Genomic DNA, 21,119 nt, shown 5'->3' with positions numbered 1-21,119 from the left:
GCTGCCAGGTTTTCAAGGGCTCTTGCATTTTCTCCATCTTCTTCTCCCCACTTTTGCTCACTTGTGCCCATGTGCCTCTTTACAGTCGATATACCCCTCCCCACCCCTGGCTGGATGTAAACACTGATCTGCTTCTTGTCACTACAGATTAGTTTTGCCTATCCTAGAATTTCATGGACGTGGAATAATATAGAAGGTATTCTTTTGTGTCTGTCTTCTTTCACTAAGCGTAATATTTTTGAGATCTATTCATGGTCTTGTGTATATCAGTCTTTTGTTCCTTTTTAATGTCAAGTAATTTTGCATTGTACAGATAAACCAGAGTTTGGTTTATTAGCCTGTTGATGGACATTTGGGTTGTTGACAATTTGGGACTATTACAAATAAAGCTGTCATGAACATTTTGATCCAAATCTTTTTCTTAACATATATTTTTACTTCTCTTGGGAAATACCTAAAAGTAGTAGAATTCCTGAATCATATAAAAAGTGTTTTAACTTTTTAAGAGACCAGTAAACTGTTTTCTGAAAGAAACGTTTTTTCACTCCTACAAATAATGTATGGGTTTCAATTGCTCCACATCTTTGTCTATACTTGTTATTGTTAATATTTTTAATTTTAATTATTATTGTAAGTGTGTGGGGATTTCAATTTGTATCTTTCTGCTGACTAATTTTATTGAGCATCTTTTCTTGTGCCGTTCACATATCTTCATTTATCTTCATTTTGAAGTGTTTATTCAAATCTCTTCCTCACTTTTAAAGTGGGGTCTTTGTATTCTTATTGAGTTTTTTTTTTTTTTTAAAGGGCTCTTTATTTTTTTTAGTAATTTATTTATTTATTTTTGCTGTGTTGGGTCTTCGTTTCTGTGCGAGGGCTTTCTCTAGTTGTGGCAAGCGGGGGCCACTCTTCATCGCGGTGCGCGGGCCTTTCACTATCGCGGCCTCTCTTGTTGCGGAGCACAGGCTCCAGACGCGCAGGCTCAGTAGCTGTGGCTCACGGGCCTAGTTGCTCCGTGGCATGTGGGATCCTCCCAGACCAGGGCTCGAACCTGTGTCCCCTGCATTAGCAGGCAGACTCTCAACCACTGCGCCACCAGGGAAGCCCTCTTATTGAGTTTTAAGAGTTCTTTATATATTCTGGATAAAAGTCTTTTGTGACATATGTGTTGTACAAATATTTTCTTCCAGACTGTAACTTGCTTTTTCATTTTATTAATGGCTTCTATTGAAGATCAGAAGATATTAATTCTGATGAAGTCTAATTTATCAAAATTTTTTATGGTTAGTGCTTTATATGTCTAAGAAATTTTTGCCTACCTCAAACTGTGAAGATTTTTCCTATGTTTTGTTCTAAAAGATTTATAGTTTTAGCTTTTACAGTTAAGTCTATGATCTATTTCAAATTTGCTTTTGCGTACAGTGTGAGGCAAAGATTGAGGTTCATTTTATTTCCATAAGGATATCTCATTATTCCAACATCGTTAAAAGACTAATCTTTCCCCACTGACTTACCTGGCATCTTTGACCATATACATGAGGGTCTATTTCTAGACTCTTTTATTGATTTATATGTCTGCTCTGACCCACACCATACTGCACTGGTTGTTGTAGCTTTATTGTACTGCACTTTTTATTGCAGTCATGAAATCAGGTAGTCCTTCTCCTTTGCTCTCCTTTGAAAAAACAAACCACTTTTTACCATCTTAGGACTTTACATTTCCACATACATTTCAGAATTAGCTAGTCAATTCCTGCAAAAATGCCTGTTGGTGTTTTGAATGGGATTGCACTGAATCTATAGATCGTTTTAGAGAGAACTCACATCTTAATAATCTTGAGTTTTCCAATCCATGAACATGGGGTATGTCTCCATTTATTTAGGTCTTCTTTAATTTTTTCAGAAATGTTTTTCAGTGGTCACATCTTGCACATATTTTATTAATAAGTTATGCTAAAATATTTCATGTTATTTCATTGGATAGTAAGTGGTATTTATTTTTAACTTTAAATTTCCAAATGTCTGTGACTAGTATGTAGAAATAAAATTGCTTTTAATAGTGATCTTGTCTCCTGGGACCTTGCTAAATGTACCTAATAGTTCTAGTAGCACATTTATGTAGATTCTTTAGGATTTTCTACAGCTATGATCATACTGTCTGTGAATAAAATCTTACAGTCTGTCACTCACTTTTGTGCTTTTACTTTTGTAATAAAACCAAAAAAATCTGTTCTTTCTCTTAGCTCATCTTTGAGGTCCTGGGTGTCACTTGGTTTCTATAAACTGTATTGCTTCATCAATTCCAAGGTATTTTAAGCCTTAAAATAGGCATTTGAGAGTTAATGTGTTAAAAGTTTCTTAGGTATGCCAATTAGGACATTGAATTACAATTATTTTTCCTTTCTATATTTCCACCTGATCACTATTTTCATACATTAATTATCTTTGTATTGTCAGAGCCTAATGGTGCCTCACACTCAAAAAAGTTTAATATTTATTTAATAAAGGAATAATATAACTAACACATTTATAGTGGCTTCAGCTATATTCTGAAGAATTTGGTAAGAAGTTGGTCTTCATTGGCCCCAACATTTTCATTCAAATTATATTATCTATTGTCATGATTCTCTGACTAACCTCATTGTCATCTATTAAGTGGATATTCCTGAATCTCATTTTCTAATCCCTTTAAAAAACTTGTTTCAACTATAATACAGTTATGATCCATGTAACAGTAATTGGATTTATTAAAACTTTGCTAATTTTTCCCATTTGAAACTAATGTTTAGTCCCATTTTCTTCATTCTTCATCTGAACACTTTGGTTGGGAAATATTGGTCATTTACCTGTTCTTGGAACCAATAACTTTTCTGACACTGACAGTTCTAAAGTGTTGATGCTGTCGAAATAGCAACACAGGATCTCTGCCTTCACTGCTGCCAGAGGGTTTAGAGCAGGCACAGGAACAGAGGGTTCTCCCAGCTGTTAGCTTAATTTCATCTGGCTCAAAGTCAGTTTTCTAAAATTAACTTTGACTAAAGCTGAGAAGGCTTTTTAAAAAGACCTCTGTTGGGCTTATACTACAAGGCCACAAGATGGATCTATTAGTCCATGAAAGAGGAGACTTTCTGCTGTGAGATGGCCATTCTACCTGTAGCCAATATATCTGGTTTTTCTGAGCTAGTGAAGTCCCAGGAACATCACTATATCTCAGTTTCTTAAACCTCCATTTCTTGCTACAGGAAGTCAAATTTTTTATTTAGGGTTCTCTTGCCCAAATGTTTCTAAGAATCCCCAGTGGTCCTTATATGTGTCCAAGTATCAGTCCTGATTGTCACTTATTGGTGCTGGTGTTGGTGCTGGTGCTGAGCTGTCACTTCTTATCCTCAGCCCAAACAAATACACAGAGGTATTCTCTACCCACATGGTAGAGATGAAAGTGAAGTAAGAAAGAGAATGCCTCCTTTTGGTGTTACATTCTCTTAAGGACAGAAGTGTCCCAAATCAAGGTTATTTGAGCCTTAAAGTTTTGCAACAGTTAGTGATGAGAGTGAATTTTATTAGTGAGCCTTTTTTAGTTTTTAGTTCTCTCAGGAATTAGCAGATATAGGGGCAGTGTGAAGGGCATTCATTTTTGACAAGAAGAGACACAAAATACTTAAAGTATAGATAAATTTCCCAATGCTGCATTTTTCATAATCATCGTTTTTAATGACTTCCTCATGTGCCATTGAAAAGTAATACTGCAATTTACTTAACTGTTCCCCATTTTTTCCATATAAATTGTTCCTTGGTTCTTGCTATTAAATACAATGTTTCAGTGAATATCATTAGACATTAAGCTTTGCCATATTTAAAACTATTTCCTTGGGGTAGACTTCTAGGAATAGAATGTGTGGGTAAAGGGTATATGAATATCTTTGTGCTTCTTGAGGTAGAGTACTGAACTGTTAAACTACAAATCCATTCAGAGAGGAAAATAACTTCTCAGTTGCTAGAATATAGGTAACACTGTTCTCTAATATTTAGGAACATGAGACTAAATATCAGAAGGTTATTTAGTGAGCAAAATAACAGACTAGAGGAAATACTATTGGCTTATGGAGAGTTTATATCAGGCTATATATGCAGACCACACCTACCTCCTACTCCCAGACTCAGCACAGGTATACTTTGGGGCTATTGCTAAAAATGAACAGAACACACTGCAAGATTTCAATTTTTCTGCAAAGGAGGGTTCGTTGACATCTCTGTGCTAGACGAGTCTCTGTGATGTGGTTACTTCCAGCATTCACCAGCTGAGGAACAAAGTGTCAGAGGAGCATGATGTTCTCAAGAAGAAGGAGATGGAATCAGGGCCCAAAGCATCCCATGGCTACGGAGGTCGGTTTGGGGTGGAAAGAGACCGAATGGACAAGGTGAGTTGAAAGGGGGATATTTGCTTTAAAAAAATAAACAAGTAAAATATTCATTTGGGTTTTAAAAGAGAATGTCCACATATTATATGTGTCATTGTCCCCCTGATTTCAACACATAAAATATAGATGACGTGGGCTTCCCTGGTGGCACAGTGGTTGAGAGTCCGCCTGCCGATGCAGGGGACACGGGTTCATGCCCCGGTCTGGGAAGATCCCACATGCCGCGGAGCGGCTGGGCCCGTGAGCCATGGCCGCTGAGCCTGCGCGTCCGGAGCCTGTGCTCCGCAAAGGGAGAGGCCACAACAGTGAGAGGCCCGCGTACCACAAAAAATATATATATAGATATAGATATATAGATAGATAGATAGATAGATAGATAGATAGATATAGATATAGATGACGGAAAATGGGAGCCAAGAATTTAGAAGGGCTGGGCTAGTGTAGACCCAGCCACACTGTAACTCCTAGACTAAGGAGACACACATAGAGAAGGGGAAAATATGTTTCAAAATCATTTACTGCTTTTAAATGGATGTGTCTCTTACTGTTTTCTTTACTGTATATTTAGTGTTCTTTTTGTACATATTTTATACATCACTTAATATGATTTGCACATAGATGTGAAAAATATTTATGTGAATTTATCTATTAGATGTCCTCAAATATATTATTATTTTTCCTTTATCCATTAGATACTAGGAAAATATGATAAAAAGAAAGCCTGTATGTTGAATTGTATTTTTCCATTGACTTTTCTAACCTCAAAGATAAAAATATAGGACTTCCCTGGTGGTGCAGTGGTTAAGAATCCACCTGCCAATGCAGGGGACACGGGTTCGATCCTGGTCGGGGAAGATCCCACATGCTGCGGAGCAACTAAGCCCAAGAGCCACAACTACTGAGCCCGCGTGCCACAACTACTGAAGCCCGCGCATCTAGAGCCCATGCTCTGCAACAAGAGAAGCCAGTGCAATGAGAAGCCCGCGCACCACAACAAAGGGTAGCTCCTGTTCGACGCAACTAGAGAAAGCCCGTACGCAGCAACGAAGACCCAGTGCAGCCAAAAATAAATAAATTTATTTTAAAAAAAGATAGAGATATATTCCTGTAAGAAAAAAGATTTAATCTCCAAGGAGAAAAAGCAATTTAATGAAAGCAGTTAGTTCACCCTTTTGTCATTGTGTAAAGTGCAAAGTAGGCATTGTATTCTCCCACAGAATTCCTAGGAAAGATTAAAATAGATAAGCAGTCATTCATTCCTGAATTCAGCAAACAAAGTTGACCTACACAGACCCAAAAACACTACAAAATGAGCTCCCAGGAGCTCATATAGGGCAGTGCTTCACATCCATCTCTGTATTAATATTTATCCCAGCATGGAATCAGAAATACAGGAGGAAGAAGAAACTTTCTAATTTCTTCTTAGTTGAGACTCTGCAAGGTATCACTATTTGGTTTGAAGTATTATTCAATTCCAAGATTTTTAAAGCATCCATATCCAAATATTAAAAGAGACATACCTTTCAAAACCAAGTAGAAAATGGTAGATGGAGAAAAGAGTGGAGGGGAATAAAAAACAGTTAAATTATATGCCATCTTGGACTACTCACGGTGTTGTCTACCAGCCCCCTTTGGTATAAAGAGTCAATCACTGTTAATATCAGGGCCCAGGCTGCACTTCTGAACTTTGATGGTTGTGTAGGAACAAAGATCCAGGACAAAAGCACCTGGCTGTGTTAAATATTCAATCCGGGCTATGGCATCTAGTCAGTCCCCTTATGTGTCTCCCCAGTAACTACCCTCATTTCTATTTTGATGCACAAAGCCCTTGTTTCACCCTCTTTTTAAGCAGTGGTTTAAACACTGCCCTGTCTATGTAGTCTCTATCCTTCTGGTTCCCAACCCATCCTATGGGAGTTTCCTAAATGATGGGTTCCTAGTGGTATTAAAGAAGAGGATGTGCAAGGTTCCAGAAAAAGTCATCTTGCTCTCCCATCACACATTCCTTGGCACTCCGTCAGAGATTATCAGTGTGACCTAGAGTGGAATTTCTTGTATTCTTACATCTCATCCTATCTCTGATCATTTTATTTTTTCATGGTCATTTTTATCTTCTCACTCATTCCGATCTTGATTTTTCTCAGAGTGCTGTGGGCCATGAGTATGTTGCTGAGGTGGAGAAGCACTCTTCTCAGACTGATGCTGCCAGAGGCTTTGGGGGCAAATACGGAGTTGAGAAGGACAGGGCAGACAAGGTAAGTGACAACTCTCTCCCTGTGCCACCCAACTCAGATCATGTGGGACTTACCAACAATCACCTTGAATGTAGGTCTGTGCTTCTCCTGTGGAAAGATGGGGCAGTGACCTCACGGAGAGTCCATTATGAGGATGGCTCCCACACCTCCCTCAGCAAGTTCTTTGGTGCTGCTGTTGGAGGCCACATGCTGACCTGAAAGGTGTTCATTTAAAAGAGACAAAGACTCCCAAACTCTGAATAAGGAATCCCTAAGCCATTGTTTTATTGTTTTCCCCCCTGCATTTTATTTTATTTATTTATTTATTTTTAAAACATCTTTATTGGGGTATAATTGCTTTACAGTGGTGTGTTAGTTTCTGCTTTATAACAAAGTGAATCAGCTATACGTATACATATATCCCCATATCCCCTCCCTCTTGCGTCTCCCTCCCACGCTCCCTATCCCACCCCTCTAGGTGGTCACAAAGCACGGAGCAGATCTCCCTGTGCTATGTTAAGCCATTGGTTTTATCATACCTGTACGCATGAAGAGAGAAGAGGAAATTCCAAAGCTCCTCCTTTGGTCTAATATGAAAGCCTTATAAATATTTACGCCTTTCAGGAAAACAGACATATCAGCTGAAGTATTATTGTAATGGTAGCAAATAATCAAGTAAAACAACTAATTAAGGTTACAATGTTTTTAGAAGGTGAAGGTTACTTTTCACAGGAGTTGGTACTAACTCCTTGAAGTCCAGGTGTTTTAAAGACTCCTTCGTACAAAAAAGTAGTGATAGTTTTAAAGAGAGAAAGAGAAAAAGGACAGCATGATTACAGACTATAGAGTGGTCCAGAGAGTACAATTGATAACTCATTCATGTTCTCATTTTCACACCTTAGTAGATCGGATTCTTTGAGCTCGTTCTTTATGGGGCAGAGTAGTGTCTCTGCCCTGCAGCAGCACACAGAGCAGACATCGCCTTCACAGCTAGCTGAGATTTTGTTTGTTTGTTTGTTTGTTTGTTTAACCTGCAGCTGTTAATAAGTAGGCCTGAATCCTTAAAGCTAAGTGTTAGAGTGTTATTTGAATTGTAGGGGTAAAAAAGCCAGAAAAGTTCAAAACATACTGTAAGGTAAAGTAAAAGCACAGAGGATAATTTTTAAAAGCAGTAATGGAATATGGAGCATGTAATGTTCTCTAATCAGGGTGCAGTTTCTCTTCCTTCTTGGCTCCCCTCCTGCCTTTGCCTAATCTTTCACTGTTCTTTCTTTCAACTCCTGCCTCACCAGCCACAAACCAAATTACCTTAACAATCAGTGTCTTGTAAATCAAGAAACAATACATACTAATAACTTCTTTTAAATAAATGTATTTATTTTACTTATTTATTTTTGGCTGCATTGGGTCTTTGTTGCTGCACACGGGCTTTCTCTAGTTGTGGCGAGTGGGGCCTACTCTTTGTTGTGGTGCGCGGGCTTCTCATTGCAGTGGCTTCTCTTGTTGCAGAGCATGGGCTCTAGGTGCATGGGCTTCAGTAGCTGTGGCACGAGGGCTCAGTAGTTGTGGCTCTTGGGCTCTAGAGCACAGGCTCAGTAGTTGTGGCCCACGGGCTTAGTTGCTCCGCAGCATGTGGGATCTTCCCGGACCAGGGCTCAAACCTGTGTCCCCCGCATTGGCAGGCGGATTCTTAACCACTGCACCACCAGGGAAGTCCCATACTAATAACTTTTAAAATGCAAAATCTAGACTTGCTTAGGGACCTATTACTGAGCCATATGGGGACATAGCTAGGTTAGATATTTGCCAGTATTTCCAGTCCCAAAGTAGCTAGGATCCAGATTCTCCTGGTTGCCTCTCATCCCACCAAAATCTACATCTCTGGGTTTCCACTGTTGTGTAAGGAAAGAGAAGAGGCACAGTATAATCAGTCAGTATAGGATGATATCTCTTACATGTGCACAGTGCTGCTTTATAGTTTACAAGGCAGTTTTCTAGCTATTATCTCATTTTAGTTTCATGAGACTTAGGAAGAAAAACACTAATTTACTGAGTGCCCACACTTTATGTATCTTGCCCCATTTAGTCCTCACAATATCCCAAATAAGTTGGAATCATTTTACAGCTGAGGTTAATAAGGCAGGTATACCTATTTTCATTTCATATTTAAAGGGCCCAAGGGGGACTTCCCTGGTGGTCCAGTGGTTAAGACTCTGCACTTCCACTGCAGGGGGGTACCGGTTCCATCCCTGGTCAGGAAACTAAGATCCCACATGCCTCCGTGTGGCCAAAATAGAAACAAAACTAAAAAAAAGAGGCTGAGGCTCAGTAATATTAAAGGACATACCTAAAGTTACACAACTACAAATAGGAAAGGTGGGGTTGGGGTTTGGGTCTAGAGCTATCTGTGTCCAGGGCCCATGGTCACTGGTTTGTAGCACACTGCCTTTACACCAGCCTGTCAGGGTACTGTCTGTTTCTACATTGAATCCCCACACTCAGCTCTGAGCCCCTATAACTAGCCCCTGGGCTGAGCTATAGGTGTAAGGGTAAGTGAGAGAGGGAGAAAATGTTCATCTCTGACTCTAATCGATTCTCTCTCCTTTTCTCTGTAGTCAGCTGTTGGCTTTGATTACAAAGGAGAAGTGGAAAAACACACATCTCAGAAAGGCAAGGACCCTGCACTTCAGCCATAGCAACCTGACTGCCCAGACTTCAACTCCCAACAGCCATCATCGACTCCCTTTAGTTCCATGGCCCAGTTCCCTGCTATTTTATTTTATTTTTAAATCCAAGCATGTACTTGCTTCTTTTTTTCTCCTATATCGCTTTCTATGAGCTTGGTCAAGTTTTCTTTAGTCCCATTTCCCCTCTAATGGATCAAAAATAGGATATTATACTCCTTTATTTTAGGAAGTTATTCCTAAGTTTTAATGTGCATCTGCAGCTTATGTTTACAATTAATCACTATTTCTTCCTGAGTAACAAAGGAAATGAAGAATAATTTAATTACATTTCTTCTACATTCTATAGTCTTTGTACCAACTGAACAACTGTTTAGTATATCGATTACATGTGTTTGTTTTTAAACCCCACAAAAATTAATCATTATTATTACTAGCTCATCATTGTTTATGATATTTCATTGTTTCCTCCTTGCTTCTTCTATTCCTTCTTGCTAGAGTATATCCTTTGATAATTCTTTCAGTGAGAGTCTATGAGAGAACTCCCAGGCTTTGTCTGAAAAAAAAATTTGTTTTGCTCCATTCTTCATTGTTATTTTCCCTTCATCATGTTGAAGATACTATTCCATCATCTCTGGCATTTCTCTTGGGTTAGTCTAATCATAATTCCTTTGTACGTAACATGTCTTTTCTCTCTGTTTTTGTTTTGTCTCATGAAAATTTTTCTTTTTGTTTCTGATATCCTGAAATATCATCAGGCTATATCTAGGTGTTGGATCTATTTTTATTATTCTACATGAGACTTATTGCTCCTCTTCAACTTGAGAATTAACTTTCTTTTTTTATTTTTAATTTTTAATTTTTTTTAAATTTTTTAAATTTTTTAATTTTTTTATTAGTCTCTGCTTTACAACAAAGTGAATCAATCATACATATACATCTGTTCCCACATCCCCTCCCTCCTGCGTCTCCCTCCCTCCCACCCTCCCCATCCCACCCCTCCAGGCGGCCACAAAGCACCGAGCCGATCCCCCCGCGCCATGCGGCCACCCCCCACCAACCATCCACCCCACGCCCGGCAGTGTATACACGTCCATGCCGCTCCCCCGCCCCGTCACAGCCCCCCCCCATATCCCCAAGCCCACCCCCAGTAGGTCTGTGTCTCTATTCCTGTTTTACCCCTAAGTTCTTCATGACATTTTTTTTTCTTAAATTCCATATATATGTGTTAGCATACGGTATTTGTCTTTCTCTTTCTGACTTTCTTCACTCTGTATGACAGACTCTAGGTCTATCCACCTCATTACAAATAGCTCAGTTTCGTTTCTTTTTATGGCTGAGTAATATTCCATTGTATATATGTGCCACATCTTCTTTATCCATTCATCCGGTGATGGACACTTGGGTTGTTTCCATCTCCGGGCTATTGTGAATAGAGCTGCAATGAACATTTTGGTACATGTCTCTTTTTGAATTATGGTTTTCTCAGGGTATATGCCTAGTAGTGGGATTGCTGGGTCATATGGTAGTTCTATTTTTAGTTTTTTAAGGAACCTCCATACTGTTCTCCATAGTGGCTGTACCAATTCACATTCCCACCAGCAGTGCAAGAGTGTTCCCTTTTCTCCACACCCTCTCCAGCATTTATTTCAATATGAAAAGTTCTCGGGCATTTTCTCTTTAGATAGTGTCTCTCCTCTCTTCTCTTTTATTCTTTCTTCTGGAACTCAGATGTATATTAGAACTTTTTATTCTCTTCTCCATCTCTCTCTCTCTTTTAAAAAAGACTTTATGTTTTCAGTGCTTTTTAGATTTATGACAAAACTGAGAGGAAGGTATAGTCCTGCACCCATACCTGCATAGCCTCCCCCATTATCAACATCACTGACCAGAATGGTGTGTGTGTGTGTGTGTGTGTGTGTATTTTTTTCTTTCATTTTTTTTTTTTTTTTTACCAAGGATGTTTCTACACTAACACATCAAAGTCAGCCAAAGTCCATAGTTTACTTTAGGGTTCGCTCTTGGTGTTGTGCTTTCTATGGGTTTGGACAAAAGTATACTGACATATATCCATCATTATATTGTCATACGAAGTAATTTCAGTGTCTTAAAAATCCTCTGTGCTCTGCCTATTCATCTCCCTCATCCCTCAGCAACCGCTGCTTTTTTTTTGTCTCTATAGTTTTGCCTTTTACAGAATATTATATGGTTGGAATCATATACCATGTAGCCTTTCCAGATTGGCTTCTTTCACTTAGTAATATGCATTTAAATTTCCTCCATGTCTTTTCATAGCTTGATAACTCATTTCTTTTTTGCTGAATATTATTCCATTGTCTTGATGTACCCCAGTTTATTTATACGCTCACCTACTGAAGAACATAGTGGTTGCTTCCAAGTTTGGGCGATTATGAATAAAGCTGCTATAAACATCTGTGTGCAGGTTTTTGTGTAGACCTACATTTTCAACTCCTTTGGGTAAATACCAAGGAGTGAAATTGCTGGATCCTATGGTAAGAGTATGTTAAGTTTTGTAAGAAACTGCCAAACTGTCAGTCAAAGTGGCTGCACCATTTTGCATTCCCACCAACAATGTATGACAGTTCCTGTTGTTCCACATCCTCACCAGCATTTGGTGTTGTGAGTAGTCTGGATTTTGGCCATTCTAATTGGTGTGTAGTGTTCTATTATTGTTTTAATTTGCATTTCCCTGATGATATATGATGTAGAGCATCTTTTCATATGCTTATTTGCTATCTGTATATCTTCTTTGGCAAGGCATCTGTTAATATAAATATATTTGACCTATTTAAAAAGTTGGGTTGCTTGTTTTCTTATTGTTGAGTTTTAAGAATTCTTTGTATATTTAGGGTAACAGTCCTTTATGACATGTGTCTTTTGCAAAGATTTTCTCCCAGTGTAAGGCTTGTCTTCTCATTTGCTTGACATTGTCTTTCACAGAGCAAAAGTTTTTAAAATTTTAGTGAAATCCAGCTTATCAATTATTTCTGTCATGTGTTGTGTCTTTGGTGTTGTATCTAAAAAGGCACCACCATACCTAAGGTCATCTAGGTTTTCTCCTATATTATATTCTAGGAGTTTTATAGTTTTGCATTTTACATTTAGGTCTATGATCCATTTTGATTTAATTTTTGTGAAAAGAGAATTTTTGTAATGCATGTATCTAGATTCATTGTTTTTTTAATCTGTGCATGTCCACTTGTTCCAGCACCATTTGTTGAAAAGACTATCTTCTCTTCATCGTGTTACCTTTGCTCCTTTGGCAAGCATCAGTTAACTATAATTATGGAGGTCTATTTCTGGACTCTCTGTTCTGTTCCACTGATTTATTTGTCTATTTTTTCACCTCTACCACACTGTCTTCATTACTTTAGCTTCATAGTAAGTCTTAAAGTCTGGTAGTGTCAGTCTTCTAACTTTGTTCTCCTTCAATACTGTGTTGGCTATTCTGGGTCTTTTGCTTCTTCATATAAACTTTAGAAACTGTTGATCCAAAAAATAACTTGCTGGGGTTTTGATTGGGGTTGCACTGAGTCTATGGATCAAGTTGGGAAGAACTGACGTCTTAACAACATTGAGACTTCCTATCCATGAGCATGGAATATCTCTCCATTTACTTAGTTTTCTTTGATTTTGTTCATCAGAATTTCATAGTTTTCCTCATATAGATCTTATACATATTTTAAGTTTATACCTAAGCATTTCTTTGTTGGGGTAGTAATGTAAATGATATTGTATTTTTAATTTCAAAATCCACTTATTTGTTGCTTGCATATAGGAAAGCAATTGACTGTTGTATATTAATCTTGTATCCTGCAACCTTGCCATAATTGCTTATTAGTTTCAGGAGTTTGTCAATTCTTTTGGATTTTCTACATGGACAGTCATGTCATCTGTGAACAAAGACAGTTGTGTATCTTCTTTTCTAGTCTACATACTTCTTCTTTTCTTGCATTATTGCATTAGCAAAGACTTCAAGTACAATGTTGAAAAGGAGTGATGAGACAGGCCATAGTTGCCTTGTACCTGATCTTAGTGAGAAGGATTTACATTTATCACCATTAAATATGATACTAGCTGTATAGTTTTTGTGGATAGTCTTTATCAAGTTGAGAAATTTCCCCTCTATTTCTAGTTTACTAAGAATTTTTATTGTGAATTGTGTTGGATTTTGTCAAATGCTTTTTCTGCATCTATTGATATGATCATGTGATTTTTCTTTTTTTCTTGTTGATGTGATGGATTATGCTAATTTATTTTCAAATGTTGAACCAGCATTGCATACTTAGGATAAATCCCACTTGGTCATGGTAGATAGTTATTTTTATACATGTTGGATTCGATTTGTTAATATGTTGTTGAGTATTTTTGAATCTGTGTTCATGAGAAATACTGGTCTCTAGTTTTCTTTTATTGTAATGTCTTTGTCTGGTTTGGGTATTAGAGTAATGCTGACCTTATAGAACAGTTGTGAAGTATTCCCTGTGCTTTTATCCTCTGAAAGAGTGTGCAGAGGACTGGTATAATTTCTTCCTTAAATATTTGGTGGAATTCACCAGTGAACCCGTATGCGCCTGGTGCTTCCTGTTTCGGAAGATTATTAATTATTGATTCAATTTCTTTAGTAGATATAGGCCTTTCAGGTCATCTGTTTCTTTTTGTGTAAGTTTTGGCAGTTGTGTCTTTTCAAGGAACTGGTCCATTTCATCTAGGTCATCAAATTTGTGGGCATAAAGTTCATAGTATTATTTTATTACCTTTTAATTTCCTTGGAATCTGTTGTAATGTAACCTCTTTCATTTCTGATATTATAGTAATTTATGTTCTCTCTTTTTTTCTTTGTTAGCCTGACTAGAGGCTTATCTATTTTATTGATCTTTTCAAAGAACCAGCTTTAGGTTTCCTTGATTTTCTCTATAGGCTTCTTGTTTTTAATTCCATTGATTTTTTTGCTCCAATTCTTATTTCTTTTTTATGCTTACTTTGTATTTAATTTGTTCTTCTTTTTCCAGTTTCCTAAGGTGGACACTTAAATTGTTGATTTTAAGTCTTTTTTCTTTTCTAATATATGCATTGCTTTTCCTTATGCACTGCTTTCACTGCATCCAAAATTTTTTATAAGTTGTGTTCTTGATGTCTCTTAATTTCTCTTCTCTATCTCCATCTCTTCATCTCCCTGTGTTGTATTCTGGGTAATTCCCTTGGATCTATGTTAAGTTCTGTAACTCTCCCTTCAGCTGTATTTAATTATCGTTTAAGTTGTCCACTAAATTTTTTAACTTTATTTCACATATTTTCATTTGTGCAAGTTCCCGTTGATTCTATTGAAATTCTGCTGATTCCTTTTCCATAATGCCCTATTGCTTTCCTTGTGTTTTTCACCCTTCTTTAACTCTTTAATTATTTTCAAAGTATTCATTTTATAATTTCTTTCACATTGTTATATTATTTGCAGTTCTTGAGGGTGCTAATTCTTCTGTTCAGTTAATCTGTTTTCCCTCATGGTTATTTATTTTTTTGATGGTTTGTAATTTTTGTTTGCAAATTTATTTCAGTGGGGGGAAAGGGATATTTGTTTTTTGAGAGATTTATGTGCCCTGGGTTGAGAAGTTTCCCATCAGAGAAACTATGCCTTTATTTCTGTCTGAGTTCTAGGGGTTTTAGTAGTAATAGACCATGTTTTCTTTATGATTTTTGTTTTCTATTATGAATTCAATTTCTTAAATACATACAGGTCTATTCAGTCTTCTTATTTTTTCTTAAGTCAGTTATGGTATAGTGTGCTTTTTAAGGAATTTTTCCATTTTTATCTATATTTTCAAATATATTGGCATAACTTCATTTATAGTATTCCCTTATTTTCTTTTTAACCTCTGTAAGATCTGTAGTGATATGTTCACTTTCACTTCTGATATTGTTACTTTGTGTTTTTTCTCTTTTTAATTATTTTTGCTAGAGATTCATCAGTATTATTTTTTATTAATTTCAAAGAAGTATCTTTTGGCTTTGCTCATTTTCTCTATTGTTTACTTGTTTTAAAAATTTTATTGAACTCTGCTCTTATCTTCATTATTTTTTCTTTCATTTTAGTGTGGGTTTAGTTTGTTCTTTCTGTAGCTTCTTAAGGTAGAAACTTAGATAATTGATTTTAAACTTTTGCTTACTGTATGTGCTCTTAAAACTATATATTTCCCTCTAAACACTGTTTCTGCTACATTCCACAGCCATGCATATTTTAATTTTCATTCAGTTCAAAACATTTTCTAATTTTCCTTTTCATTTCTTCTCTGACCCATGAGTTATTTAGATGTGTGTTGCTTATTTTCCAGGTATTGGGGAAATTTTCTAATTTTATTGTTATTACCTTCTAATTTAATTCTATTGTGATCAGAGGATATGTTATCTCATGTTCCAATCTTTTGAAATGTATTGAAACTTTTTATAAGGTCAAGCATGTGGTCTATCTTGGAGAATTTTATATGTGCATGGAAAAAAATGTGTATTATGCAGTTTGAGGGTACAATATTCTGTAAATGTCACTTAGGTCTTGATAATGTTATTTGGGCCTTCTATAATTTTAGATTCTTTTGTCTAAATTTTCTATTAGTAATGAAAAAAGAGCGTTAAAATTTTCAACTATGATCATAGATTTGTCTATTTCTCTTTCTGCTTTGCTTCATGAGTTTTGATTCTGATAATAGGTTTATACCAGCATATATATTCCTGATGAATGACAAACTGAACTCTTATCATTGAGTTATGTCTCTCTTATCTTTTATAATGCATTTTGTCTTGGGGTCCATTTTGTCTCATATTCATGCCATCCTTCTGATGCTTACTCTTTCTGTGGTATATATTTTCCTACATCAGTATCCAATTAATTTCTCAGCTTAGAATTTCTGTGTAATATAAGTAGCATGAAACTGGATATTTGTATCCCACACCTTCAGGTGTAGGTGTGGAGTTTCCAAGTCTCATAGGTAAAATTTCCTTCTCCAAATGCTAAAAAAACTACAATTCCTCTCACTATTTCCGTGGACAGGTGAGTAGATGTTTTCTAGAATTCTTTTATAGGAGTGGGCAGAACCTTACTTACTTCCTGCTCTCCAGCCACCTGTTCTTATAGAAAGTAGAACCCCAGACCCTAGATCCTAATCCCTAGGCACTAAATTTGGGACTTAAAACAGCTTGTATTTTCTATGTCAGCTCATAATTACCATCATGTCAACTGTTTTGATTCACCTGTTTGTTTCTGGAGCCAGGAATTTTTTTCTTCTTTTCTTTTGAGATTCACTATTAAAAAAGAAAAAAAAGAGAGATTGCTCTATCTTTCTGACTTTGCTAAGTGTTTATATAGGATTAGGGAAAGACATATATTTCATATGCATCTCTCTTTTTTTCTGGAAGTCTCTCCTTACACTCTCTATACTTTCTCCTTCCTTGAAGAAGGGAGAAAATTCAAATGATCTTCTCATCTTGGAATGGAAGTAAGGGAGGAGAGGAAAAGAGTGAACATTGTTTAAAGCTTACAAAAGTTGCTTAGAACAACATTTCTCTTTCATTTCCCAGTATTCAAGCCCTGCTCTCTTTCTGGGGCCCTATCATCCTGCACCCATCCCTCCTGACTCTCTCTTCCACAGCACTTCCCCATGGGCTGAGAGTGAGCTCTCACAACTGCTCCTTCCACCATAGATTACTCTCGTGGTTTTGGTGGCCGTTATGGGATAGAGGAGGACAAACGGGACAAGGCAGCTCTGGGATATGACTACAAGGGAGAGACAGAGAAACACGAATCCCAAAGAGGTAAGTTGGGGTTGGAGAGGAGGGAGGTCACAGGGTACATGGAGCCCTCCTTCTGTCCCTGAAGGCTGACATGGAGGACCCAGAATGTGAGGGGCAGGTATGCAGGAAGTGGTGGGATGAAGAGTAAGTGTACATATATGGGGGTAGCTGGGAGGAGACCTACAGGAGTGGAGGGGAAAACAGCAAGCTAAGGAGCAGGACAGAGGAGGGTGACCAAAGAAAAAGGATCACTGAGAAAGGGTTGAAGACGGACAGGCCAGGTGATGGCAAGAGGGTGATTTGGCTGTGAGTCTTAGAGGCCCCTCTGCTTCACAGAGAGAAGGGCTTCTTCCCTGGGACACATAGGGGATGGCTGGGGGGCACTCTTCAATTTTTCCTATTTCTTCCCTTATATTTTCCCCTTTTCTGTCACTTCGTTCTTTTTGTTTCTCTCTTCCCATGTCTCATCCCTCCATTCTCTCTCAAGTGTTTTTCTTCCCATCCTTTTTCATCTTTTCCCACCCATGCCTCTCTATCCTCTGATTTTCACACTTTCTTATTGATCTTTCTCTTTTCCTCTTTCCTGTCTTCTGGTCTTCCTTCTCACTGCTCCCACTTCCTCTTCCCATACATTTCTAGCATTTTAACTCCTCTTATGAATCTCAGATCTTTCCATCCTGCAGATTATGCCAAGGGCTTTGGTGGTCAGTATGGCATCCAAAAGGACCGAGTGGATAAGGTAAAGCATCAGAACACCACTATTTTGAGCATGGTTCCCTGAAATACATGGAGAAGAGTGAGAGGCAAAGCTGGAAAAAGGATGGGCAAAGCTAGGTGCCCTGCGCTGTCCTCCTGGTGTCCTGCTCTACCCATTGACTGCCCTCAGCATCTAAAGGGCATGTCTTCTGAAGGCTGACCTTTTTTTTTATATATATTTATTTATTTTGGCTGTGCCGGGTCTTAGTTGTGGCACGCGGACTCTTAGTTGCGGCATGTGTGCAGGATCTAGTTCCCCAACCAGGGATCGAACCTGGGCCCCCTGCATTGGGAGCATGGAGTCTGACCCAATGGACCACCAGGGAAGTCCCAGAAGCCTGAGCTTTAACTAAGGAGAGTGGAGGGAGGCAGAGAGAGACAGAAAAACTCCAGAGAAAGGTATTTGAAATTTCATTGATTGCTTGGCATTGATTAACTCAATCAATAATTTCTTCCCACTCCATTCAGTCTTCCCCTACACCTTTTCATGTACTGGCCTGAGACCCTCCTGCATTCCAGGCAACTGGACTTAGAGATGTGAGATTCCAGGAACACTGAGCTTTTAAAAAGGAGAGCTAATCCCACCAGTCTAGAACTTCTTTACCCCTCTCTCTGCCACAAAACAACACTATTTGAATACCCTGTCTAACTATTGAGCATCAAAAGGTTAGGGAGACCTCCTATAGTGACCCAATCACCAATACTGCCTTCTGGATTATTACCACTCCCTTGCCCCTCCCCACCACTACACATACTCTTCTCTTACCTGCAGAGTGCTGTTGGTTTCAATGAAATGGAGGACCCAACCACAGCTTATAAGAAGACAACACCCATAGAGGCTGGTGAGTTTTAATTCCCTTTCTCTGTGCTCTTCAACCTCTCCTCCCTTCTCGTTCTTTTTTCTTCCTAGACTACCTATTCCAAGCCTTTACCTACCTAGATTAGCTGAGGTAGACTTGACCCCTACCCTCATATTCCCAGATTCCCTCTCCTAGAAAAAATTAGGTTAAGTGGATATCTGAGTGATGCTGGTGAAGAAACTGTAAGCAGAGAACAGAGGGAGGAAGGGAGGGAGCCATTTGGGAAGAACACATAGGGAAAGGAGCTTTGGATGGGGGATAGAGGGTAGATGGTGGCCAGAGGGCATACAGATTTAAGAAATGTGGACAGGGAAGATGCAGGTTAGGAGAACAAGTCGTATGATTTCAAAAGAGCAAGAGTCTGAGATCACATGTCCTGGCTGTATGGAAATCTAGGCATCAGGGTTACCTTATCCTCCTATAATCCCCTTGTTCCTTCATTGATACCTCTTTACCTCCCTTTCCATGGGTCCCCTCTCTACCTGCTCTTCTTTGGATATTTAACTTGTTCCTCTTCTTCATTCCAGTGCCCATTCCCCTACCTCCAACCCAAGACAACCCAAATTTTTCTTGCCTGTGTCTGCAGCTTCCAGTGGTGCCCGTGGGCTGAAGGCAAAATTTGAATCCATGGCTGAGGAAAAGAGGAAGCAGGAGGAAGAGGAGAAGGCACAACAGATAGCCAGGCAGCAACAGGAGAGAAAGGCCTTGGTAAAGATGAACCGTGAGGCTCAGCCACCAGTGGCCACTATGGAAGAGCCAGTGGTGTCAGCCCCATTGCCCAAGAAAATCTCCTCAGAGGTAAGTGTTTGGCCCTTTGGTATCTACATCAAGGATTCCTTGCCCAGACAAGAGCCTAAGGCGTCTGTATTCTTAGTAGAAAATAAGGCACAGGCCTCCCCTGTGTTAGGCAAAGTCTACAGTTGCTATCCCTGTCTTCAGGAAGATTTCAATCTGATTGTGTAATTAAGCTTCATATATACATATGAGAATGTTAGCTGAAAAAAACCAAGATTTACATAGTACAACAGAAGATAGGTCACCAGCCAGTGCAGTCAATTACTGCTGCAACAACAAGAGGAAGGAGCTGTCATTTCAGGGTGGAGCCCAACTTGAGGAATGGATGATTTGAACTGACAGAGGTAGGAAGGGGTATTCCAGGTCAGTACAAGAGAGAAGATGGAAGTTTCTTGCTCACTGGAATGTTGCTTCATCCTTCACAGGCCTGGCCTCCAGCAGGGAGCTGTCTGTCATCAGAGTGTGGGCCTGTGAGAACCAGTAGGGAACAACAAGTGCCTACCCAGCCCCCAAGGCAGAATCCCCCAGAGGTAAGCAGAGCCCCAAAGATTCTCTGCTCCTTCCCCATCTCCTCATGTCCTAGTAGGTGGGCTGTACAGGATGATCAACGATCCTGGTTTGTCTGGGACTATCCTGGTCTTAGCATTTAAAGTCTTATATTCTGGGAAATCACCCAGTCCTGGGAAGACTAGGATATTTAGTCATCCTAGCTGTCATCTTTCACCTTTTTTTTTTTTTTTGCTTTTGCTTTTGCTTCAATGTTTTCCTGGTCTTCCAAGGATTCTGACTTGCTTTCTGCTTCCCTTCTATCATCTTTTGGTAGGTGTTTTGAATGGATGGGTGTGGGAGGTTGATGAATGAAGAGGGATGAAAGATTGTGTTCCCTAGGAGAGGCTATTAGAAGGATGCAAGGATGGAGGGTAGAATGGAAGCATGGGGATGGGTGGGGTCTTAGCAGTCCTCCATTGGGAGAGTTTGGAGAGTCAGCTCCTGGTGAACAGAAGTCACCCTGCTTCACACTGTCTCTTCTCAGGACAATGAGGAGCCCCCAGCTCTGCCCCCCAGGACTCCAGAAGGCTTCCAGATGGAGGAAGAGCCAGTGTATGAAGAAGCGCCTGAGCCTGAGCCTGAGCCTGAGCCTGAGCCTGAACCCGAGAATGACTATGAGGATGTTGGGGTAATGGACAGACAGGAGCTGGATGAGGAACCAGAGGGCGACTATGAAGATGTGCTCGAGCCTGAGGATCCCTCTTTTTCCTCCACTCTGGCTGGTGAGTGGTGGGGCAGCTCCTGGATTTGGTCAGCTGTAGGGGAGAGGAAGAGGGAGAATTCCCCCATTACACAGAAGGACCTGTCTATTTTCCTTCTCCATGTTGATGAGACCATATTCATATTTTTCATTATGCAGGATCATCAGGCTGCCCTGCTGGGGCTGGGGCTGGGATCTCAGCTGTAGCCCTGTATGATTACCAAGGAGGTAGGTTGGGAGTGGCCTGAGAGGTCTGGTGCCTGGAGGCCCTTGATACATGAGAAGGGGGATGGATTCTGGGGTCAGGATAGGGCCCAGAC

General features: G+C 39.1%; 1 protein-coding gene across 1 annotated transcript in view; it reads left to right on the top strand.

Annotated features, from left to right (window-relative positions):
• Positions 1 to 21,119, top strand: part of HCLS1 (hematopoietic cell-specific Lyn substrate 1) — a 31,440-nt gene that overhangs the window by 5,868 nt on the left and 4,453 nt on the right. Inside the window, exons 4-13 of the mRNA XM_081235117.1 lie at positions 4,289 to 4,418; positions 6,563 to 6,673; positions 9,268 to 9,322; positions 17,050 to 17,160; positions 17,823 to 17,878; positions 18,668 to 18,737; positions 19,342 to 19,553; positions 19,976 to 20,080; positions 20,584 to 20,821; positions 20,959 to 21,027. Coding sequence (XP_081091243.1) covers positions 4,289 to 4,418; positions 6,563 to 6,673; positions 9,268 to 9,322; positions 17,050 to 17,160; positions 17,823 to 17,878; positions 18,668 to 18,737; positions 19,342 to 19,553; positions 19,976 to 20,080; positions 20,584 to 20,821; positions 20,959 to 21,027 — 1,157 coding nt within the window. The remainder of the gene's footprint in view (positions 1 to 4,288; positions 4,419 to 6,562; positions 6,674 to 9,267; positions 9,323 to 17,049; positions 17,161 to 17,822; positions 17,879 to 18,667; positions 18,738 to 19,341; positions 19,554 to 19,975; positions 20,081 to 20,583; positions 20,822 to 20,958; positions 21,028 to 21,119) is intronic.

Source organism: Mesoplodon bidens (assembly GCF_964165515.1).
Source record: "Mesoplodon bidens genome assembly, chromosome: 5".
NCBI lineage: Eukaryota > Metazoa > Chordata > Mammalia > Artiodactyla > Ziphiidae > Mesoplodon > Mesoplodon bidens.
The sequence above is the reverse complement of the archived record's forward strand: the minus strand, read 5'-3'. Positions and strand labels throughout refer to the sequence as shown.